The following is a 26,035-nucleotide window of genomic DNA, read 5'->3' as shown; positions in this document are numbered from 1 at the left end:
GTCATGCAGACTGAATTGTGAGTCTTCTGAGGACAGGGTCTGATCTTCTGTATTTCCTGTAGCATTCAGGGTAACACTTGACATAGAAGGTGCTAAATGAAGTGAAAAATTCTGATCTGGAAAATAGGTAGTTTGCATCACCATTCTGGAACACATTTTCCTTCATTTGCAAGTATCAGATAGCATCTGAAAGCTAATCTTGCCTAAAAGAACCTACTCCATAGCTTGAAGGCAACATAAACATTTTGGGAGTCCTATAACAGATTTCTGTTGTGGGATTTATCTTGTTTTACAGTTTGTGGGAAGGAACTTTTCTTGAACTGTTGCCAGCGTCGTTAAAACGGGCACCATTTTGGTGCATAATAGCACATTAAATTTCAACTTTGGTATGCAGTACCACTCCCTTTGCTTTATAAACTTTTCTATGGCTTGCACAGAAAAATATTGAACACAGGAAAAAACGTGATGGCTGCTGGAAGAAGCAAGCCTTTTTTTTTAGCCTTAGGTAGGATGGTTTGCCAGTCTGTTTTTCTATGGTTTTATTGCATGGCTTCATTGAGCTCTACTTCAGTAGGGAGAAGATTATTTGCAGAGATTATCGTTTCTGGAGAAGAAAGAGAAAACATGCTCCAGTAGAATTAAAACAGGAAACGGATTTTTATTGTTAGTTTTTGTTTCAGATTCTTTTGGTTCGTTTATCACTATAATAATCATTAATGATGTTACTGTTGATTTAAGTGGGTTTATTTTCAAGTAAAGCTATTAAGATGTTCATTTTTTATCCCTCTTTTGTCACCCCAATGTAAAAAAAAAGATGTGTAGAGAGGAAGGAGGAGGAAAGAAACAGTAGTATGGGAACCATTTGTTTAACACTGAACAAATATTTATTGAATGCCTTTGGCTCTAGTCTGTTCTCTGATTGCTAAAACACAGTTCCTGCTTTTAAGGAGTTTACAGCCTATTGCAGTGGTTATGAATGGTGGGTAGGGATGGCCAGCACCAGGTCAGAATCAATTGGGTTGCTTTTTCAGAATAGCTTGTCCCCAGCAGAGCTTCCAGCTGTCCCAGGATATATGCCAGAGTAGGGAGTACGGGGTAAGACTGCTTAATAAAGCATTAGAAAAGGTGCGTGTTCTGTGGTCAGCTACAAATCCAGTGTGGATGTAATTTGATTGGTATGCTAGATGTATTTTTCCCAAGTTTTCATCTTGAACAATTTCCACCCTATGGAAAAGTTGAAACAATAGCACACCTTTTGTACCCTTCACTTTGAGTCAACATTTGCAAGCGTTTTGTCACATTTGCTTTCTCTCTCCTCTCTCTCTAAAGGCACACACACATACACGCGCGCGTGCGCACACACACGCATTTTCTTTCTGAATCTTTTGAAAATACGTTGTAAACGTCATGACACTTGACTTTTAAATACTTCAGTATGAATCTCCTAAGGACAAAGACATTCTTCTACAGAAGCACAATGCCATTATCTTAGCAAAGGAATTTAACAATGATATATTAATATTCTCCATCATTTAATTCATATTTAGATTCCCCCCACTTATACCAAAAATAGCCTTTATAGACATTTTAAAAATAACCCAGGATTGAACTAAAGAATGTGCATTGGATTCAGTATGTCCCTTTAATGTAGTTTCTAGAATAGTCTTTGTATCTTTTTAGTCTTTGGATACTGACATACTGACATTTTTTAAAACAACCCAGTTCTCTTTTCTGTTTTTTAAAGATTTTATAATTGAAAAATACACAAGGAAGTTTTATCATGATCTGTTAAGGCAGTAAGGAAAACTGAACAAAAATATTAACTTCTTCCACCACATAATTTTTTCCTCCTTAGTATGGCTGCACTTTCAATCATCTTTTTCTGACTTTTACAAAACGTTAGCATTTTTAGAGCTTCAGAAGAGAACTTGGATCCATAGGTAAGCATTTTCATTTTAGAGATGAAACTGAAGTATGAAGATACCAAATGTTATGCAAGAACGTGGTTCTCAGCCAGGGGCAGTTTTGCCCCAGGAGATATTTGGCAGTGTCTGGAGACATTTTTGGGTGTCACAACTAAAGGGGTGCTTCTCGCACCTCATGGGTAGAGGCCAGGGATGCTGCTTAAACATCTTACGGTGCACAGGACAGCCCCCCCCCCCCCCCCGCCTCAGCAAAGAACTATCCAGCCAAAACTGTCAGTGATGCTAAGGTTAAGACACTCTGGTCTAAAATCACACAGCTAACTGCGGGACTTAAACTCATTTCTTGACTGTCAGTTCTGTCTTCTGTCCACACGTGAAAAACACAGCACCTCGCTTTGTTTCCCGTTGATCCCCCCCCCCCCCACCCTGCCCCTTCATCCTCATTTCTTCATGCTGAACCTTTTGATTAAGCCTAGTGAATTATTTTCTGGCTATAAGGATTAAGATGGATTAGAACATATTGCTGGAGAGAGCATGGAGTATCTTTCTAAGAGAAACATAAAAGTGCTTTCAGTGGAATTTTGTTCCTATAATAAAAATCTGTGCAGAATAACCTTTAGGAGCAGTTTAGATCATCATAATAGCACTTCACTTCTGTTTATATGATGTTTGAGTGTATAGAACGCTTTCACATATATTATCTTACTGAGTATTCACCAAAACCCTTTGTATTAAAAGCAAACAAGTGGCCGTCTCCTTTTCACAAGCGAGGGAATAAAGGTTCACAAAAAGTGACATATCCTGTCTGACTGTGCTTCAGTGGGTATTCGTCAAAATTACATGAAGAGAGATTGCAGTTGAACTTTTATCTGTGCAAAAAAGGAATAAGCCATCTCAAAATGTTGTAAGCTCCTGGTCACTGGACATATTTAAGCAGAGGCTCTGGGGTTTTTCTGGGGGTATAGAAGGGATTTACATATCAGATATAAGTTCAGACACTGGAAGTAGAATGGAGACAAGATGTGGCTCTGTCATTGAGTAACACGATCTAATTGGGACGCCAAACCTGTGAGTAGGTAAAGCTTCCTGTACCTCAGTGTCTGATGTTCTGGGAACAGAGGAAAGCACTTTCATTATACTGCACTCTGCCTTTGGTGGCAGACCCTCACACACAATTCTCTGTGCCTAGAATCCCGTCGCCTTCTCTTTCATTTCATAAGGATTTAATTCACTTGGTGCTTAACATCGATCCACTCACCAAAACGTATCGAGCACCTGCTCTGTGTCGGGGGACCGTTGCACATAATGCAACAGACAAAACAAAAGTCCCGCCCCCGTGGAGCTTACATCCTAGGTTCAGGGAGGCAGGCAGCAAACAGGGTAACAAGCAGGATGGCAGCTGAGAAGTGCCACAGAGAAAAAGAAAGCAGGGGACGGCGGGGAGAGCACGCTGGGCTGGGGATGGGTATGGCAGGCCCGCTTTTTAAAATAGGTTATTTGCGGACAGCTTCGCTGAGAAGGTCGCGCTTGAGCAAAGACCTGCAGTGGGTGAGGAGCAAACTGTGTGGTCGTCCGAGGGGAAAGCGCTCCGAGTCAGATTCTGTAAAGGGCCAGACAGTAAATATTTTAGGCTTTGCGGGCCGAGCGGTCCCTGTTGTAGCTACCCAGCTCGCTGTCGCAGTGCGAAGGCAGCCACGGACTACACAAACCGGCAAGATGGTCTGTGTTCCGATACAGCCTCATATCCAGAAGGAGAGAGGGGACCGTACCCTGCCGACCCCTGCGCTCAAGTGGAGGAACGCCTCACGCAGAGGCCCTGGCGGGGAGCAAGGCTGGCCCGCTTGCGGGGCAGCGGGAAGGCCAGCGTGGCTGGAACTTAGCAAAGAGGGGAAGAGCAGGAAACGAAGTCCGAGGTGAAGGAGGGGGCAGGTCCTCGCCAGGGCCTCAGAGGCAACTCTGCTGATGCCTCTTTGTCAGAAGGAGGAAGGCAAGCCTTGAGGGTTCTGAACAGGAAGGTGACACGACCTAGTGGGAAGGATCCAGAGTCTGTCTGGGGGGCTTACTAGCTCAAGACGCTTATTAAACGTCCGAGGAGAGGTGTCAGAGAGGAAATCGGATAGATGCGTGGAGTCGGGGGAAGGTGTCTGTCTGGACTGGAGCTAAAGTGTGAGAGCCTCAGCTTAGAGGTGGTATTTAAAACCAAGAGACTCAGCCTCTCAAAAGGGCCAGTGGCACTCCAAAAGGACCAACACTGGCTCTTGAGGGGTGAAAAGAAATCTTAGGTATTCTGGTGGTTTTCTCCAGATCTCACCCCTCCCCAACACAGCCTTACTCTTTAATATTTAATTAACGGAGATGAGATGATTGGGAAGAACATATGGAAAAACCTCCCTGAAGGAGGGATCATGAAAACAAGGCTAGGAAACACCACCTGCACAGTTGAAAATCCACATTGTAACTTTTGACTCCCCTGTAATTTCACTACTAACAGCCTATTGTTGATCAGAATCCTTTCCTGTAACTGGAACAGTTGGCTGACACACATTTGGCATGCTATACGTGTTATGTATTAGATTCTTACAATTAAGTAAGCTAGGGAGAAGAACATGTTATTTCAAATCATGAGGAAAATGCATTGACAGTATTTACTGTATTTATCAAAGGAATCCGTGTATGAGCGGACACACACAGTTCAAACCTGTGTTGTTCAAGGTTCACCTATACAAGACAACTTCTCGCGAAAACCTCATTTCTGTGATCATCTAAATACATGAATACCCACTAAGAGTTGTGAAAGAAGGGCCATAAGAAATGTCAGTAGAAAAGTTAGAAAATTCTCTGCTGCTTATAACAGAATGAAAATGAATTCCAAGAAAAATAACTTGCAACCAGACTCGAGACACAATGTATTAGTAGCTTGGGGACTCCCTGCCCTTGTCCGTCATCTCTCTTTTTCCAGGAAGCAGTCAGTATTTTAGGAATCATTTTCTCTGGTCCGAAATAATAGAAGGAACACCAGATCTGTACATCACTGTCTCTGAATTACTTTGAAAAATATTTAATACAAAAGATTGACCATCTCAAGATTTAGTGAATGTTACAAATTCGTGATACGGAGTCAAGTGTTCGTGTTTTCATGTTTTTCCTTAAGTACTTGACATACAGGATGCGATATGTTTATTTAAAAAAATTTTTTTAATGTTTATTTATTTTTTGAGATAGAGACAGAATGTGAGCAGGGGAGGGGCAGAGAGAGAGGGAAACACAGAATCCGAAGCAGGCTCCAGGCTCTGAGCTGTCAGCACAGAGCCCGACGCAGGGCCTGAACTCATGAACCGCAGGATCATCACCTGAGCCAAAGTCAGATGCTCACCCAGCTGAGCCACCCAGGTGTCCTGCAATATGTTTATTTGAGTTAATAGATTTATTTTTAAAATCATAGATCAGTTTGGCATCCTCATTTTTCTGTATTGGTCGGAAATGTAGATTCTCTTCTGAGTACATTGTTGGCTAATAAAATAGCTCAGTATATGAATTTTTATTAAAAGATACTTGATGCAATGTTGCCCATCTCCTCTCCTTTAAGTTGAATAATTTTATCTGTATTTGTTGAGTCAGTGGGCAGATAGGAACTTATCTGTAAACTGACAGGCTGTGCCTACTTGAGTAGGTGTTGCTTCTTTGATCAAAGAAGGCTTAAATTTTAATAATACATCCTTGTTGAGTTCAAGACTTTTTTAAAACTCAAAGGCAGTTTTCTAAATAAATAACTCTGTGATTAACTTAAAAGCTTATGTAACGATATTTTAAAGTTCATTTGCGAGAGTTAAGTAAATTATATTGTTTTGTATACTCAGCCACTAGGTAAGGTATTGCCTGTATTGACATTGGTTCAGCTGCGCTTTTCAAACAGGCAAGTTTCTGGATATGGGCAGTGACATATTTTAACATATCTAACTGTAAATATAAAAGGAAAAATACTTTTGTCAGAATAACCTACTTGTTCAATCTAAAGATCTTTGCTAAACTGTGTAGGTAGGTTTACACTATACACTTGACAACATTTGTCAATTCCATGAAAAACTTTACTTCCAACTCCCTAAGTTGGAAATACTTAGTACTAAGGATTAAGTTGCCATTTTAAGTAGGTAAATAGTAAATAGTAAGTCTCAGTCTGAACAGTTTGCCAGTAGATGAAATTACAACCGCCACTGTTTGAATTCCTAGCTAGTTTATAGCACTGTGAAGTATTAGGGGAGTTACAGAGGCTTTGTTTATATTTTTATCCGTATTTATGGGCATAAGTAACATTATTTATTTAGGAAACAGGCTAAATTATATCCAGTAATATTAATTGTTTTGATTGTCCTTCTGGCCTATTCAGAAACCCTAATTTAACAACATGAACTCATTTATTTTCCTTAGATGATTAAACACACAAGATTCAGCGTTAATAGAAAAATTTCAGGTTAAAAATGACATTCAAGAATTGTTTGCAAGCTCATTTCTCTGTTGCCTGAATGACAGAATTGTGCATCTCTAACAAATGCTAAATTTACATAAATATTATAAAATAGTTTTTAAAATTAAGGGTTTTTTTTACATTTTAAATGACATTGGTGGAATATCACAGTAAGTAAAGGCATTGCCTCAAAAGGCTGAAAACTGAGTTTTTATTACTTAATGTGCTTGAAAAATAATACTAGTTTTGAAATAACACTCTGTAACCTTTTGCTTGGGTTACTGTTTCCCTTAAACTTCTTCAGCTGTGTATACACTCATTCCCACCACAAATGCATGCACAACACCCAGAGGCTAGTGGATCCCCCGGCCCCCAACATTCACATTATCCTGTTCTTTAAAGACAAGAATTGTGTCTTTATCTCTCTCCAATGCTGAGCACCTTGGCTGGAACGTAGAAAGCTTTTGATAAGTGTATTTCTAATTGATTTAGAACCAGTAATCATTCATGGTTACTTGGGTATTGTTTGGATTTGGCATCTGATGAGAAAATGGTGTATTGCATTCCTTAATTCCTATTAAAAGCCCAATACCTCATTTCTGTTGGGAGCTATTTTGCAATAGGACGATTCTGAGCTGCTTTTGCGTGTGTCCTCTTGCTCAATAGGTAATTTTTGCCAAGGACAGGCTCTACTCAAAGCGATGACTCAAAATATTAAACCAACCTGAATTTGGGTTCGTGTCACCATTTCCTCCTCTCTTGCGATTCCCTCTCTCCGTAGTGGCAGCAACCTCCTGTAAATGTAACGCTGCTCTGAATCGTTCGTTAGCCCTCATGTATACTGTGCCAGTTCTCTTTTCTTTCAAGGTCAAGAATGTTAACTGCTTAGGATGAGATTTTTTGCCTGTTAAATCTCAAATATGTTACTTCTAAAACTGCAGATTGAAAACTGTCAAATGGGCATATGGATTATTTTTACTACAGATCATTAGGTACAACCTTGTGTTTTGAAATTCTTAGATATATTTACATACTCACTCATGTTTAGTGACTACAACTATTGAGTTCATTTTTGTTACTCAACTTTTTCAAATAACCGCCTTGAGATTCAATTCACATACCATAAAGTTCACCCTCTTAAAGTATGCATTCACAGAGTTGTGCCACCATCGCTACTCTTTAATTTTAGAATATTTTAATCACCCCCCCCCCCCCCCGCCCCAAAAGAAACCTTATAGCCATTAACAGCCACTGTCCTTTTCTCCCTCCTCCCATCCTCTGGTAACCACTAATCGACTTTCTTTGTCTGTGAATTTGCCCATTCTAGACATTTATATAAACAGAATCATATGATATGTGGCCTTTTATGTCTGGCTTTTATTTACAATAGTGTTTTTGAAGGTTATCCCTGTTTCTCCGTTGTACAGATATACCGTATTTATTCATTTGTCAGTGTTGACGACATTTGGGTTTTTACTACTTTTCGACTATTACCGATGCTGCTGTGCACGTTCATGTACAAGTTTTTATGTGGACATATGTTTCCTCTCTTTAGGGTATATCTTGTAAACATAGAGAAGACTACAGTTGCTGTGTCCTGTGGTAACTGGGTAACCTGAGGAAGTGCCAAACTGTCTTGCCAAGTGGCTGCACCATTTTGTAATCCCACCAGCAATGTATGAGGGTTCCGGTTTACCCACATCCTCACCGATTCTTATTTCTCTCTTTATTTTTAGTCATTCTAATGTATGTGAAGGTGGCATCTTTGGGGTTTGATTTGCATATCCCTGAGGACCAATGATACTGAGCATCTTCTCATGTACTAATGGCCATTGCTACTTGTATATCTTCTTTGGAGAAATGTCCATTCGAATTGGTTGCCCATTTTTTGAAATTAAAAACAAATGTTTATTTATTTTGAGAGAGAGAGAGAGAGTGCATACAAGTGAGGGAGGGATGGGGCGGTGGGGAGGACGGGGGGTGAGGGGGTGGGGGGGGGTGAGAATCGCAAGCAAGCTCCACACTCAGCGTGGAGCCCAACAGGGGGTTCCGTCTCACCAGATCTCACCACTGGGAGATCATGACCTGAGCCCATTATCAAGAGTCAGATGCTTAGCTGACCTAGCCACCCAGGGCCCCTCGTTTGCCCGTTTTTTATTGAGGTGTTTGTCTTTTTGTTCTTTAGTTGTAAGAGCTCTTTTTAGATCAAAGTCTGTTATCAGATATGAAATTTGCAACTATTTTCTCCCATTCTGTGATTGTCTTTTCACTTTCCTAATGATGTCCTTTGATGCACAAAAGTTTTTAATTTGATGAAATTCAAAATTCAACATTTATATATTTTTTCTTTTAACATTGTGTTTTTGGTGTCCTATCTAAGAAATAATTGCCTAATCCAAGGTCACGTAGATTGATTCCTATGTTACATTTTGAGTTAATTTGTATGTGTGGTATGACGTGGGGGTTTAGTTTCATTCTTTTGCTTATGTATATTCAGTTGACTACCATTTGTGGAAAAGGCTAACCTTCCTCCATTGAATGCTTTTATGCCTTTGTCAAAGATTAACTAAATTACATTGTCACCCTTGTTGAGAATCATTTGACCAAAATGTATGGGTTTTATTCATGAAATCTCAATTCACTTCCATTGATCTGTATGTTTATCTTTATGCCAGTACCACATTGTCTTGGTCACTGTAGCTTTGTAACACGTTTTCAAAGTGAGAAGTCTAGATCCCCAAACTGTTCTTCATTTTGTTTTCCAAGATTATTTTGGCTGTTCAGGTTTTTTTTTCCTTTCTGTGTGAGTTTTAGAGTCAGCTTGTCAATTTTTGCAAAGAAGTCAGCTGGAATTTTGATGCCAAGCTGAATCGATAGACTCATTTGGCAGGTATTGCCATCTTAACAATGTTAAGTTCCAGTCCATGAACATGTGATGTCTTTCCATTTATTTAGGTCTTCCTTAATTTCTTTGCATAATGTTTTCTTTTCAGTGTATGAGTCTTGTACTTCCTAAGTATTTTATACTTTTTGATGTTACTGTAAATGGAATTTTCTTAATTTTAGTATCGTTCATGATTAGTGTATAGAAATGCAGTTGAATTTTACTGTTTAATATAGTGTATTCTGCAACTGCAGCCTTGCTGAACTCATTTATTCTAGTAGGTTTTTGGGGGACAGGATGTTGGTGGATTCCTTAGAATTTTCTGTATACAAGATCATGCCATCAGTGAATGTAAATAGTTTTACTTCATCCTTTTCGACATGAAGAGATGCCTTTTATTTCTTATTTTGCCTAAGTGCTCTGGCCAGATACTTGATTACAAGATATCCTTCTTTTTCCTGATTTTAGAGAAAATAATTGAGTCTTTCACAATTAAGTATGATGTTAACTATAGATTTTTTGTAGATGCCTCATACCAGGTTGAGGAAATTCCCTTTTCTTTTTTGAGTTTTTTTTTTTTTTCATCGTGAAAAGGTGTTGGATTTTGTGAATATTTTGTTTCTGATCTATTGAGATTATCATGGTTTTTGTTGTTGTTGTTGTTTTGTCTTTTGTTATGTAGTGTATTCTATTGATTGGTTTTTGTATGCTAAACTAACCTTGCATACTGGGGATAAATCACACTTCCTCTCCTGTATAATCTTATATACTGCTGGATTTGGTTTGCTAGTTTATTGTGAGGATTTTTGTATCCAGATTTGTAGGGATATTGGTCTGTCCATAGTTTTTTTTTTTTTTTTTCTGATATCTTTGTCCATTTTTTAAAAACCGTGGTAAAACATACATAACATAAAATTTACCATTTTAGCCATTTTCAAGCGTAGTTCTGTGGTAGTAAGTACATTCCATTGTTCTACAACCTTCATGCCATCCATCTCCAGCATTTTTTCATCTTCCCAAATTGAAACTGTGTACTCATTCAACGGTAACTTCTTATTGTCCCTTGCGCCCATCCCTTGGCAACCGCCATTCTATTTTCTATCTCTATGAATATGACTACTCTAGTTACCTCATAAACGTGGAAACATACAATATTTGTCCTTTTGTGACTGGCTTATCTCACTGAGCACTAATGTCTTCAGGGTTAATGCCTGTTGTACTATGTATCAGAAGTTCCTTCCTTTTAAAGACTGAATATATTGTGTGTATATACCACATTTGGTTTATCCACTCATTCATCAAGCATCCGTTGACGGCAGGTATCTTTGTCTGGTTTTAATATCAGGGTAATACTGGTCTCCTAAAATAAGTTGGTAAATGTTCCCTTCCTTTCTTTGTTTCTTTGTTTCTTTCTTTGTTTCTTTGTTTCTTTGTTTCTTTTTCTTTTTCTTTTTTTTTTCTTTTTTTTTTTTTTTTGAGTGGGGGAAGAGTGTGCAGGATTGATGTTGATTCTTCTTTAAGCATTTGGTACAATTCATCAGTAATAGCATCTGGCCTTTGGCTTTTCTTTGTGAGAAGCTATTGATTACAAAGCATTCCATTTCCTTGGTGTAGGTCCTTTCAGATTTTGTTTCTACTTGAGTTAGTTTTGCCGGTTTATGTCCTAGGACTGTGTCTATTGCATCTAGATTATCTAATTTGTTGGCATGTAATCAATCAATAGTATTCCTTGTAGTCATTTTTATTTCCAAAAGGTCAGTGTTGATAACCCCCTCTTTTCTTTCCTGATATTAGTAATTTGAGTTTTCTTTCTTTCTTTTTTGGTCAGTCTAGCTAAAAATTTCTCCTTTTTGTTGAAAGGAGTTCTCTTTTCAAAGAACCAATTTGGTGGGGCGCCTGGGTGGCTCAGTCGGTTAAGCGTCCGACTTCAGCTCAGGTCACGATCTCACGGTCCGTGAGTTTGAGCCCCGCGTCGGGCTCTGGGCTGATGATGGCCCAGAGCCTGGAGCCTGCTTCCGATTCTGTGTCTCCCTCTCTCTCTGACCCTCCCCCGTTCATGCTCTGCCTCTCTCTGTCTCAAAAATAAATAAACGTTAAAAAAATATTAAAAAAAAAAAAAAAAGAACCAATTTGTTTTTTTTTTATTGTCTCCATTGTTTTTCCTATTCTTTCATTTATTTCCACTCTGATCCTTATTATTTCCTTCCTTCTGCTTCCTTGGACTTAGTTTGCTTTTTCTAGTTTCCAAGGTTCATGGTTAGGTTATTGATTTGAGATCTTTCTTCTTTAAAAAAAAAAATTCCCTCCAATCACTGCATCATAAGCTTTGTTACATTTTTTCTTTTCATTCCACTCAAAGCACTTTCTCATTTTCATTATCTTTTTTTTTTTTTTGATCCATTAGTTGTTTAGAATTGTGTTGTTGAATTTTCACATGTTTTTGGGTTTCCCAAATTTCCTTCTGTTGATTTCCAATTTCATTCCACTGTGGTCAGAAAACACTTTGTATTATTTTAATCCTTTCAGGTTTATTGAGGCTTGTTTTAGGACCTAACATGCTCTATCCTAAGGAGTTTTAAAAATGTCTTTTAGATTTAGTTTGCAGTATTATTTAACTCTCCTATATCCTTGTTGATCTTTTATATTGCTCCATCTATTACTGAAAGTGAGGTATTGAAGTCTCCAGCTTTTCTTGTCGAATGTGTATTTCTGTCTTAAATTCTGTCACTTTTTCCTTTCTTTACCTTGAGTCTCTTTTGTTAAATGCATGCATTTTTTTGTAATCATTATGTTTTCCTGGTGGATCAGCCCTTTATCATAAAAAAATCCCTCATCTTTAGTAACAAATTTTCACATAACATCTATCTTTTTTTTCTGATATTAGTGTAGCGACTCCAGCTATCTTTTGGTTATTGTTTTCATGGTATGTCTTTTTTCATCCTTTTATTTTATCTTCCTCCTGTATTGACCTTTTTTTTTTTTTTTATCGTTATGAAACGTCTCTTTTTATCTTTGGCAGTACGTTTGTCTTAACATCTAGTCTGATACCTGTATAGCCACTCTTGCTCCTTTATGTGTGTGTGATATATCTTTTCCCATTCTTTTATTTCACCCTCTTTGTGTCTTTGAATCTACAGTGTGGCTTTAGACAGCATATAGTTGGATCATTTTTTAAAATCCATTCTGCAAATCTCTCCCATTTTCATTGGAGTGTTTAGTCCATTTATGTTTACCATATTACTGATAATTATAATTTAATTGAGAAGACAAAATTTACATCTACCATTTTGCTGTTTGTTTTCTATGGTTTATGCTGTTTTGTTCTTCCATCTTCCATAACTCCTGTTTTTTGTATTAAGTAGGTATTTTTGAGTATACCATTTTAATTCCCTTGTTTTTTTCTTTCACTATATATATATTTTTAAGTTATTTTCTTAGTGGTGGCCCTGTGGATTATAATTAACATCTGAATTTGTAGCAGTATAGTTCAGATTAGTATCAACTTAATTTCTTTTTTTTGTTGTTTTTTTTTTTATTTTTTTAAATTTTTTTTTTTTAACGTTTATTTATTTTTGAGACAGAGAGAGACAGAGCATGAACAGGGGAGGAGCAGAGAGAGAGGGAGACACAGCATCTGAAACAGGCTCCAGGCTCTGAGCTGTCAGCACAGAGCCCGACGCGGGGCTCGAACTCACGGACCATGAGATCATGACCTGAGCTGAAGTCGGACGCTTAACCGACCGAGCCACCCAGGCGCCCCTAGTATCAACTTAATTTCAATAGTGTACAAAACATCGCTCCATTACCAGTTTTATAATTATTGCTTTGTGCATCAGCCTTTTAAATCAGGTAGGAGAAGAAATACTACATTAATACTGTCTTTATATGAGCGAGATGATGGGGGCTCATGGAGGTGGTGAGAGCAAGGTTAGTTCCACATTTGTGCATTTTTAAGAAAACAGAATCTGTAAAGAAATAGCTTTTACTGGAAAAATAGTTATTAAAATGTCAGTGTGATTAATTTTTAAGTGGTGGAATAAATGGTAGGTTTATTTTTTGCTATTCATGTTTTTGGTGTTTTCTATTAAGAACATGTGTACCTATTTAGTAATTTAAGACAAAAACATAAAAGTATTTAGAAGCTAAATTATTTATGTTACCAACTGTAATGGAGTTCTTAAGTAGAGTATACTAAGTATAATGTAACTTTTTTTTTTTTTAACCCCTATAGGTACACCCCTATCTTTCTAGATTCATTAGATTCTTCTGTGTAAAGTACGGAATTTTCTTAGATTCTGTATGGCACCAGAATTCTATGCCTTTTATATATTTATCTGACTAAATAGTTTTTAATTTTGAAATAATTCCTGATTTACAGACAAACTGCAAAAAGGACGTTACAACTTTACCATAAATCTGGAATTTTTATATAACCTTTATTCAGGTTCTTCAAATGTTAACCTTTTATCACATTCTCTTTATCATTCTCTGTATGTGTATATTATCACGTGTATATAAATACGTGTGTATATGTATTATTACTGCTTTTCCTGAACTGTTTAAGAATAAATTACAGACATCATGCCCCTCCATCCTTAAATACTTGAGTGTGTATTTCCTAAAAATGAAGATACTCTCTTTTTTAACCTTAGTACGTTACCAAAACGAGGAAATTAACACTGATCCAGTACGAAAGTCTTTGAAGCCAAGAAATAAGCTAAAACAAACAAAAGCCCATGCTGCATTCAGTTATTATGGCTGTCTGGTCACCCTCCGTCTTTCATAACTTTGGCATTTGTGAAGAATACAGGCTAGTTATTTTTTAGAGTGTTCCTCATTTTGGGTTTCCTCATGACTGGATTCGGGTTCCGCATTTTTGGCAGGAATACCCCAGCAGTGATGTTGTCGTGACTTCACGGTACGTCCCTTTGGTATGCACATGAAGTTCGTCTCATTACTGATGCTGTTAAAGACCTTGCACCCCTACCCCCCAAAGGAAGCTCTTAGCTTTTCGGTTGGTTGGTTTTGGCGTATGAACAACAGAAATTCATCTTGCGCTGTTCCAGAGGCTGGAAGTCCAAGATCAGAGTGCCCGCATGGCTGGGTTCTGGTGCGGGCCTTCTGCAGGTCACAGGCTGCCGACTTCATTGTGTCCTCTCACATTGGCAGAGAGCAGGGAGAGAACGCAGCTCTCTTGTGACTCTTAGGAAGCTCTTGGGGGCTCTTCACTTAGTAACTGCTGGGTGCAGTTGATGATTTCATATATGATTTGATCTATTAACTCCTGTGGAAATTAACAATAGATATTTCATAGTAATGACATAACCTGTCATCCAGTTGAATTTTATTTGTATATGCTTTAGTTGTACTTTGATCCTAAGTTAATAAATTGAGGCAGTTAGCAAGTATGCTATTTTGAAAGTATACAGAATCTTTACTCTTAGAGTGTCCTCAGCTTCCTTCAAGTAAAACTATTTTATTTACAGAACTTATTAATTACGTGGCTTTCTGAAGAGAACTGAGTTTTCCGCATATGTTACGATTGTAAACCTACTTGGTCCACCCCCACCCTTCACCCCCAGTTTCCATTGTTGTCTACTTCATTTTTAGCTTTTCATCACCTTTTTGGTTATTGCCTTATTTTCTTCCCAGCTTAACCGTGAACCTAAAAAAACTAGAGTGTCCCGTTCCTTTAGCCCTCATGTGGGATTGAAAACTGTTTTCTTCTGTGTATTTTTATCACTTCTGCTGTATATTTATGGTCTTTTCCTTAATTGAGGCTAAAGGTAATTTCTTTTAATGGAATGATTATAGAGTGAGTTGTGAAAATATTTAGGTTTTAAAGAAACCAGAGTAGGTATGAGGCAGTTTGGAGGAGGGGCCCAGTTTGCTTTATAACCGATTACTGTGGTAAGAATTGATGGAAAGCCTGGCAGGTCCCCTATTAGTAGTTGAAACTTTGTTTGCACAAAGTCTTTTTCCACCTTATATATATATTAAACACGTACTCTGTGTTAGCCACTGGGTTCTGGAGATACAGATACAGAGGTGGTCAAAACCAGCCCGGGTTCCTGTCTTCATGGAGCTTGGTCTAGTGGGGGCAAACATAAAATCATTCACAAATATGGGGCACCTGGGTGGCTCAGTTGGTTAGTTCAACTCTTGGCTTTGGCTCGGGTAATGATCTCACAGCTAGCTCATGGGTTTGAGCCCCACATCGGGCTCTGTGCTGACAGTGTGGAGCCTGCTTGGGATTCTTTGTCTGTCTGTCTCTCTCTCCCTCAAAGTAAATAAACTTAAAACAAAAATCAATCACAAATAAATGTAAAATTAGATCTGTGAGCTGAGCTACGAGGAGAAGCTCAGGATGGCAAGAGTATAAAATAATTAGGGAAATTTGGTATAGTTCGGATGTTCTGGAAAGGCTTTTCTGAAAGAGTTAAGGATGTACAGGAGTTTACATAGGTTAAAGAAGGTGGATGGGTGAATTCAGGAGTAGTGGCACCTCCATGGGGGTAGACGGAAGTAGATGGATTGGAGAGAAATTTAGGAGGTCTTATCACCAGGTCTTGGAGTGGGGATGGGAACACAGGGTTTTAAGAACGAGTCCCTGATTTCTGGCTGTGGTGCCTTTCACTGGGATGGAGAACACCGAGAGGAGAGAAGAGAGCCTAGCGCTGAGGTTTGAGAAGCTCCAGTATTTGATGGCCAGGAAGAGGGGGCGAAGAGACAGGGCAGAACAGCCAGACCCCCAGGGAGGTGAGGGGTGAGCTAGTCTTGCAGGAAGAGGGAGCGGGCAGAGGGGCAGACACTGCGGGGAAGGAGGAGAAGGACTGAAACTGCTCATTGGATTTAATGTCGTGGCGTCCAGTAATGGCCTGAGCAACAGTGGCTGTGGAAGAGTGAGGACTCTGGAAAAGCCATACTGGTGCGGGGTCAGGGGTCACTCGGTGTGGGGAGATGGGGACAGCAATACAGAGGACCCTTTGGAGAAACCCGTCCCCTCAGGCAGTGGGAGAGCAAGGATGGCTGTAGGTGAAGGTAGTTTGCTGTTCTGTAATGAGACACTGAGAGAGCTCATTTTTGAAGAAAGGTGAAATGACTTCTGTGAGAGCGGGATGTCACTGTGAGGGGAGTGGACAGTGGCCCAGCTGGTCCCGCACATGTGACCGTGAGGGAGCCGTAGGGGATCCACACTCCGTACGGGGCGCTACCGCTGGGCATGCATCTCCGCTGAGCTCAACGTACATGCATTGTCACGCAGTCACTGATGCGTTTGCTTGTGTTTTTGCTGTGATCCCTGTTTATCAGAAGAATGATGAAAACGGAAACTGCTCGGGGGAAGGGATCGAGTTCCCCACCACGAATCTGTACGAGCTGGAAAGCCGCGTTTTGACCGATCACTGGTCCATCCCCTACAAGCGGGAAGAATCACTGGGCAAATGCCTGTTGGCGTCCACCTACCTGGCCAGACTCGGTAAGCTCTCCCCCCGCAGGCCCCAGGAGGAGGGGGTGGGCGGGTGGATTGATACCAGGCCTGGCCTTAATCCTCCCTCTTGTCCCTGCCCATCTGGGTGACATTCGATCATTTACTCTCCTGGTCTCCGTCTAGCCCCCGTGGAATAAAAGCTTTGAATTGAACCACCTGTTGTCTCCTAGCTCCAATAGAGTATGAGAGTCTTCAAAATATAATTGAGAAGCTTTGTAGAAATTGAAAGGAACATTGTCCACAAAAGCTTGGAGCATTTTAAGATTCAGTTCAGTGGCTTTTTGTCCTTAAAGAGAAAAAGTACTACTTATTTAGCAAACATTTTGCGCATATTAAATGTTTGGCACTGTCTTCAGTACTTTATAAATATTAAACTAATAGAGTAATAAGCTATCTCTGGGTTGGAGAATGGGTATCAGTGTAAGGACGCTTCTAGACTCTGTACTGAAGAAAAATAGTTTTCATATTCAGTTCAGTTATAGGATGAATTGGTCCACTGTTTTGTGATTTTCTTTTCCTCATTAAAAGTATACGTGGTTTAATTTACCACCATGATTAAATATGAGGCACATCAAAAGGAAATATTTTGACTGGGATCAGGTTTAATCCTCGTGGCCTCTCGTGGTACGTTCTGACTGGCTTCTCAGCAGCAGCATTTATTGCGCGCCTGTTAGGATGTGGGTGCTGTGCTACGTGGTGGGTCTGAAAAAAAGAAAATGTGTCCAGCGGTATTCCCAGTGATAAGCAAAATACATTTTTAAGTGTTGTGTGTGTGTGTGTTTTTAATGTATTCCAGAGGATAATTTGCAGTGGAGTCATTCATTCACTTAGCTAGTATTCATCACTTACTGTGTGCCAGACACAGTTCTGTGCATTTGATAACACAGAGTTCATCAGTTTGTTTTAGGGAAGAAGAGTGATTTGGGTATCTGTTGAGAATACTTTTGTTTTTATAGAGCTGTTTAAGATAACAGTAATGGCTAGTAAGAAGCTGCTGTTGGTGTTTTATTAGCTGTTTAATCAGATCATTTGAAGTTACTCTGAAAATGGAAAACTAAGTTCAACCGTTTCACTTCTAATTAGTAACTTATTATACTATTAACCAATGCATAGGAATTGGTTCATATTAACATATTGTGCTATTAACAAATACATTAATACTGTGATTGTTTCTCGGTCTGTTCCTTCAGCAGCAAAAAAAAAAAAAAAATATATATATATATATATATATATATATATATATATTTATTCTGCTTTTAATAATCCCTTAAGAAGTTTTCTATAAATAACTAGTCCCATGGGCATGAATTTGGAATGATACATATGATTTCTGCAAACTGCCTAAAATCTTAGTAAGGCATATTGTTTCATTTATTTTGCTAAGGTCTTTCCGAGTCTGATGAGAATTGTAAAAGATTTATGGATAGGTGTATGCCTGAAGCATTTAAAAAGGTAAGAAAAAAATGCGCGCGTCTGGGTTTTTTTTTTTTTTTTGGAGGGGGAGGGACCGAACAGGCTTTTTGTTTTAGTTTCTTGTGGGAGGCCAGTTTATGGGTCTTGTTCATGTGAAGAATCCCCCAGTATGCACATGAATTTGGGGCTTACGAAGGATTCACTTTTACATTTAACTGTTCGCCCTGTCACATTTACTTCCATCTTTTTAATTGCCGAAGAATAGGTGAAGGCTTACTTACACTTGGAAATTGCGCATCTTCCTAAACTCAGGCCTGTGGCATTGGGAAAGATAATACTTATCCAAATACAAGCCATTTAATCTGATTGTTCTACCGAGGCAGAAGCAGGCGTTTTAAACCATGCAAAGTTTGACTGGGTTGAGTATGTTTCATGGCAAATGGCACGAGTATGGCAGCATTTCTGTCAGAGCTAGAGCAGTGTGCTTCCTCCCATTCCGGTCACATCGCTTAGAAAGCAATTTTTCTTAACAGGGAGAATAGGAGATCACAGGACTTGTGTTTCTGAAAGCAGTCTAACTCAGCATGACTCCCTTTGCGGGACATGAGTCCTGAATCCCCAAAAGAGCAGAGACAATGTCATAGACACTGTAGTTTTCCCCAGTGCATAGCCCGTGCCTGCCTCTTCTGGGAAAGAGCTCAGTAAATCTTTGTTGAATGAATAAATGAGTCTCCTGCTGTCTTGTCCTTCTGGGTTTTGACATCCATTTTTGTCCCATATGCAAGGAAGTCACTAGAACTACAGATGGGTGAAGATTGTATTTATCTTAAAACCCCGTAAAATAAACTGTTCATTTGTAAACTATCACTCCCATCTACATCTTGGTAGCATCTCCCTCGCTTCAAGGCTTAAAAAATACCAAAATTAATTTTAGGAACAAAAACAGCTGCATCTTTGAAAAAAGTGCAAAATCTTTTAAAATTGTCATTTGGGCGGGGATTATATGGAATCAAGGCTTATGTTCATTTTGGATGAATTCATCTACCAATTTATCGTTTAAGATTATTTTAAACTTTTATGAATTCTGTTAAGAATTACAGTAATTTTTTTAATAGCGGAATTTTTACAGTGTGACAATACTGTAGCACATTGCACTGTATGTATAAATTTACAGACAAAGAAAATGCAGGCTTATTCAAAGTCGCGGAAAAGGATTTATCAGTGTAAGGAGAGGACCTTTAGGTTGATGATCTCCAGATCCAGAGAGCCCTGTGTCAACGTGGGTCATTGGCAAGTTGCGTATTTGGAGTATATTACTCTGTGTGCAGAGACAGTCCAGAGAACAGTTTTATATTATGTGCTCAGCTGTTTGTAATAACATAATAAGTGGTCCAGCGGTTGGTTGCTAGGTTGTTTTTTCCCAGAAAACTACGAGCACAGAGGTACCCTACGTTCTGTTGTTCAATGTTTATAGAAAAATGTATGTGTTAAGTTCCCTTTACAGTTAAGAGCTATTAAAAAGGTTCTTGTCCCCATCAAAAAAGCATACTTTAAAAAAAATTTTTTTTAATGTTTATTTATTCTTGGGGGGGGGGAGAGAGAGAGAGAGAGAGAGAGAGAGAGAGAGAGAGACAGAGAGAGAGACAGAGACACTGAGCATGAGCAGGGGAGGGGCAGAGAAAGGGAGACACAGAATCTGAAGCAAGCTCCAGGCTCTGAGCTGTCAGCACAGAGCCCGACGCGGGGCTCTAACTCACAAACCCTGAGATCATGACCTGAGCTGAAGTCAGACACCCAACTGACTGAGCCACCCAGGCACCCCCCCCCTTTTTTTTTCTTTAAATCAGAAGAGCTAAGGACTCTGTGTGCCTTTGATTTGGCTACGAGAAAACTCAGTGGTATTTTATATAATTGCCATTGCTTTCCTTAGCTGTGTTTCCGGGTATGATGACTATTTCTCTACCCTCTTCCCTTGGCTTTTCTTACAAGCCACCTCAAATGTTTTATTAGAAGGAAGGTATGAGTAATAAGCAATTGTACGAATGAGGCACACAAAAGGGACTCTGTTGTCGTGTCTGCCTTCTTCACCTGTTACCTTCAGGCCAGCCTGGATTCTTTACCATGTGTTCAAGCAGGGAAGGAAATCTAGGTCTGGCCATAGCGCATAGTTACGTTTAAACCTTGAGCACAGCTTCCCCACAAAGGGCTGCCTGTCTTTCCCCTCTTCTGCAAGGTAGGTTGAATTCCCTTTTCAGATTAAAAACTGAACAGTGAGATGGCAACAGAAGGAGTGGTGCTGAATTTTATTTTATAGTCGTATGAAGCTTCTTGAGTGCTAATCTCTGCTTCATCTTGCTTTATAATTTAGGTATAGGAGGAATATACAGGCAGGCAAAAAATTCTTGCAAAAAAAGTAGTAACTCATTGGTTTATATAAAGTCGGTGTTATGATTATTGCTCATTGGAGCAAATCGTGCGATTAATTGGTATTTAGAAAATCTGGAACTGAGGTTTTTCTCTGCAGCTAGAGAAGTTTGGGCTCTTTCAGGCTGCTCTTGTTAAGGGATTCTCAGTGTGACGAAGATGGAATTTTTATTGCATAGCATTTTCCCTCTAAAGGGAAATCTTTGGAAAACATGAAACCAGCATACCAATTTGCCATTATTTTATTAAGTGAAACCCTTTGATTTCTCATTCCCCATTCTGGGAAGTTATTCCTGCATTAGATTTCCCCAAGGACTAGAAGCCTGAGGCGTGGAGAAATCCACTGATGATTATCTTAGTTTCATCTGTGCACCTTTTCCCGCCTTGTTAATGAATCTGAGATGCTGTCTGAGTGTAACATGCACAATTGTTGTGTATTTTATGTTTTATATTTAAGAGAAGCAGTGCCAAAGTAAATAGCGTTACAGTGCCTTATCACTTAGAGCTATTTTAGATTGGCTTAAATAATTTTAAAAACTGAATATTACTTTTATACATATCAAAAAGGAAAACGTAAGCAAAGTCTATAAAATATTTCTAAAATTGTTTCCACATTCGTAGTCCTGTTGCCATCTGGTCAACAGGTGGGAAGATGCAGTTCTGACATATAAAAAATCTGACAAGAATGTGTGTGTTCAAATCACGAAATATAGCATCCATTGCTTAGATTCCAAGAATATCAGTTAGTATTGGCGGCCACGATATATCTAATAACAGTACTGCACTATGTATAAGATACCTTTTCACATTTGTTTTATCTTTTGATATTGAGCACATCTGTGTGAAGTGGGTAAGAATTTGCCTCTTTACATGAAAGAAACCGAGCCTTGGGAACTCAGGTAAATTTGTCCAAGATCAGACAGCTAGAAAACAGTGGTAGCTCCAGGATTTGGTCTCATGTTCTCACTTGCTCTACACCACTTGACCTCCCCCCAGTAATAATGAAAAGTAGAGAAACAAATGCAAATTTTCTTTTAAACAAACTGCTTCCATGTAAGGGAATTAACATGCAAAAACAAAACTCAGTGTTGACTCTGAAATAAAGGAACGAGCAGACGGGCTACAGGCTTTCCTTAAAGCAAGACATCTGCATAAGAGTAATATTATGGTAATAATCTCTTGATTATTCAAGATTGAACTGGTAAACAATAGACTTTTTCTTTTCAAGTGAGACTCTATAAAGTGCCCTTTGTTTTTGTAGCTCCTGACATCAAGTGCTGTTCACAAGTGGGGTACTGAAATTCACGAAGGAATCTACAACATGTTGATGCTATTAATAGAACTGGTTGCAGAGAGAATTAAACAAGATCCGATTCCCACAGGTCTCCTGGGTGTGCTTACGATGGTACAGTATCTCTAAAATGAAGCACTTTGTGTTTTGCTTTTATTTAAAATACCTTCTGTCTGTCCTCTGACTTGTAATTAATGATGAGTGATAACTAATATAGTTAAAGATCTTAATTTAGCTGTTAGGGACCTTGCTTTTTATTTTAAACACAGAGCAGCCATTCATTCTGTGTTTTCAGTTTTAACGAAATACCTTTCTAATTTTAATAGCTTTTTCAGCTCTTAGAACGATTAAATAGCTTTCCCTCATGTCTTCCTGATTATTCACATAAATGCTTTCACATGGGGTGTTCTTGCGGTTTGGTTTCTGGCCTTTTTCCCTGACTGGTCACAGTAGCTGTGTGAAGAAGGGGACTTTACTGCCCTGCGGCCCACCTGTCCCTGTGGCAGCTCCAGGGCCCCTGGTGCACGGGCCTCACCTGGCCCGAATCCTGGTCTCCCTCCCAGCGAGCCCTGAACCGGATAGGAGAGCCCTGCTTCAGGCATTCACTCCTCTGCACCGGCTAAGGAGTATGCGCTGTAGGGATATTTGAAAGATTCCGCTAATGGAGGAGTCCAAGGCTATATTTTTCTTCTTTTCTCCTGCTAATATTGTTGCTATAGAAATAGGTAATAATAATGCTTCTCTGTTCTCTTTGAATCTAGGCTTTCAATCCCGATAATGAGTACCATTTTAAAAACAGAATGAAAACATCTCAAAGGAATTGGACAGAAGTGTTTGGGGAGGGAAATATGTTTGCTGTTTCACCTGTGTCTACTTTCCAAAAGGTAAATATAGTCTAGTTTTGTCATTTTATAGAGAAATATATTGAAAAAGTTTTTCTGTGCTATAAAAATTTACGTGGAAAGATTAAAACAGTCTGTGAAAAATGACAGTTATTCCATATGGCTCATAAAATCGCTTAACTTTTTTTCAGATATTGCATATTTTTCCATAGCTGTTAACTAACATCATAAAGAATTTTATAGATTCGAAATGATGTTTAGTGAAATGTGGAATGACCGCATGACATCAATGCCCTATTTATTGAATTGTCAGAACCCCAGTTTAATGGGTGTCCCAGTTTCTTATAGATGTTTGAGAGGCTAGAGCATTTGAAATCATTATAGATGTTTGAGAATCCAGAGCATTTGAAATCGTTTGAAATGACGAATTAAGCCTAGAAAAAATAATCTAGAAGTTAGTTTCGTGCATCATTTTCTTTTAAGCTCCATAAGCATTAAAGCTTTTGTTTTCTTTCAAGCCAAGAACCAATATCTTCATTTTATATTTAAAGGTCTACAATGTGCCAGTGACATGATACCCACAAAGAGTACATAATTTAAACAATCTGTTGACTGAACTCTGGCTTTCGAGAAACAGTGGAAAGCGGTAAATTTAGTAGATAGAAAACTTGTCCATTGCTTTAGTGGAAGCAGAGGTTTAGCTCAGCCGTCTTATAAAGAGTGCTAAGGCGTGGTTCCTAGCTTACAGCATAGTGGAGGAGATGGGAAAACAACATATTACAGGACCATAGGCAGTAGGTGCACTTGTAATAATATGGCCTGCACGAGGGAGTGGTCCCGTCTCGCAGAGCCAGGCAGTCCCCAGAGAGGAGGAGGAGGTTGACAGCCGCGCACAGAGGGCAGTGAGGAGACACTGCAGCATTTGACCCCCACAAAAACTCTGTGAGTTAGGTACTACTTTTAACCCCATTTCATGGATGAGAAACTGAGGCACATAGAGGTTGAGTCCTTGTCCAAGTCTGCAAACCTAGTACTCATGGGAAGAACCCATGTAATCTAGCCTTCTAGTCTGCATTCTTTAGCTACGCGCAGTCTTACTTCCCGAAGTATGAAAATCTGATCCTCAGTTTTGTTGTGAAGATTAAAGGGCAAGTATACAAAACACTAAGCACGGCGCTCCCCTGTAGCAAGTGCCCAGCAGAAGGTCATTCTCTTCCCCTCAGCTTAACATGCGTGACATCTGGGGCCCAGAAAGGTCCAGTCTGTTCATATCCTCCCGTTATTGCAAAGGAGTTTCTCTCCTGCAGAGGCCCTTGCTCATCCCCTTTCCTCTTGCCTTCTGAGGCATTTTGCTCCTGTTTTCTATCCTTTGTTTGGCATCCTCAGTCTTTTCCTCTCTGTTGGATCACTCCTGTTGTATACGATGTGCTCTAGTATTTTCCATCTTTTTTTTTTTTTTTTAAGTTGAGAAATGCAGACTCTGTGTGTGGGTGTGTGTGTGAGAGAGAGAGAGAGAGAGCGAGAGAGCGTGCGTGCATGCAGGGGAAGGGGAGGGGCAGAGAGAGAGAAAGAGAGAATCCCAAGCAGGCTCCACGCTCAGCGCAGAGCCTGATGCAGGGCTCGATCTCAGGACCCTTGGGATCATGATCTGAGCCAAAATCAATAGTTGGATGCTTAACCAACTGAGCCACCCTGGTGCCCCATAGTATTTCCTGTCTTTAAAAATTCTGCCTTTGATCCCACATCCCTGTCTAGCTTCAGCACGGTTCTTCGTCTCCTCCATACCTTTACCAGAGAAGATTCCACGTTCTCCTTTCCCAGTTATTTTACTGGTTTTCCAAAACTTTAACTTAATGAAACAAAACCAAAATTTCATTAATATCTTTGTGTTCCTCTGAGCAGTACCTAGACCTTGGAATGTTTCGTGTGCTCACTTCCCACCTGATTGACTTAGTCTCTGAGAGTCCCTCTAGCGTGCAGCATCTTAGTCTTTTCCCGCCTTGCTTTATGCTCAACTAGGTATCAGCATTGTTATTTTATACGGTGTTTTGACTTGGCCACATTTAGGCGTTCTCTCTTTGTGTACTATTCCTTCTCTATCTCTTCCGTTGGGATAATTTTTCTTCTGCCTGCCTACTAATATGTCCTTTAGTAAGTGTCCATTGGTGATTACGTCTTTGTTTTTGATGGCCTAAACTTAACGTTAATCCCCATGCCTTAAAGAATGTTTTCCCTGGGTTTTAAATTCTAGATTGACTGTTACACTTTCAGAATATCAGAGATACCCTGTCAGTGTCTCCTGGCTTTGATTATTGCTGTTGACAAGTTGCTGTTTGATCTGTTGTTCCTTTGTAAGAAATCCACCTCTCCCCCCATGGCTGCTTTTGGAGATCTCCTGTTTCGCTTTGATGTTTGGCAGTTTGACTCTCCTGTGACTGACTGTGGTATTCATATTATTTTGCATCAGAAACATTGGGCGTCTGCATCTAAGGATTAATATCTTGTATCAATTTTGGAAAATTCTCAGCCACTATCTTCTTAAATATGTCCATAATGCCTCTCCTCCATTAATCAGTCTCTCCTTCAGAACTTCAGTTGGATACATGTTAAGCCGTCCCTCCTGTCCTCCATGTCCCTTAACCTCTGCTCTGTTTCCCATCTTTCTGTGTCCTTGTGCTCTGACAGGGTGTGATCATTTTTTTCAGCTCTGCTCTAGTTCACTAATTTTGTTTCTGCTTGTGTCAGTTACGCTGTTTACCCTGTTCATTAAAAGTCTTCAGTTTTGTTACTTTCCTTCATTTATGTAAATTCTATTTGGTTCTCATTTGTTTTGTCATTTTTTACCATCTCATGTTCTAAACATGTATTTTCGTTCTCCTGTGTGTTTGTCTTGTGTCTGATATCTACAAGTCTGATTCAGCTGGCTCTGGCTAACTTTAACTTGTTTTGTATCTGTATGTATATACACAGAAAAAAAATTTACACTTGTTTGTTTTTCTGTGAAGTCCTATTTCTTGGAATTTAATCTGGGAGGATGGTTTGAGGCCTGGAGTGAGGGAAAGTTCCTTTCTTTCCAAGGAGGATTTACTTACTTCTTCCAGGTGCCTGGAACCACTACAGTCTGGGGCCACTCTAGAATAAATTCTCAGCTTACGGTATTTCAGACCGTGAAATCAGCGTGAATTTGAGAAGTGAAGCCGTGTGAGGGCAGTTCAGTGGCCACAGATTCTTAGAGAATTTTTTTTCTCCCCTGCATCCAGTACCAGAGTCCACGTAGTCAGGCTTCCCTGTTGCTCTCCCTTTCT

The 26,035-nt window shown here is 39.4% G+C and overlaps 1 protein-coding gene across 1 annotated transcript in view; it reads left to right on the top strand.

Moving 5' to 3' along the window:
- Positions 1 to 26,035, top strand: part of USP24 (ubiquitin specific peptidase 24) — a 140,351-nt gene that overhangs the window by 13,007 nt on the left and 101,309 nt on the right. Inside the window, exons 2-5 of the mRNA XM_042997312.1 lie at positions 16,583 to 16,748; positions 18,145 to 18,212; positions 21,859 to 22,002; positions 22,650 to 22,772. Coding sequence (XP_042853246.1) covers positions 16,583 to 16,748; positions 18,145 to 18,212; positions 21,859 to 22,002; positions 22,650 to 22,772 — 501 coding nt within the window. The remainder of the gene's footprint in view (positions 1 to 16,582; positions 16,749 to 18,144; positions 18,213 to 21,858; positions 22,003 to 22,649; positions 22,773 to 26,035) is intronic.

This window comes from Panthera tigris, chromosome C1 (genome assembly GCF_018350195.1).
Source record: "Panthera tigris isolate Pti1 chromosome C1, P.tigris_Pti1_mat1.1, whole genome shotgun sequence".
In the NCBI taxonomy this organism is placed as follows: domain Eukaryota; kingdom Metazoa; phylum Chordata; class Mammalia; order Carnivora; family Felidae; genus Panthera; species Panthera tigris.
Note: the sequence above shows the minus strand (reverse complement) of the source record. Positions and strands in the feature narration are given on the sequence as shown.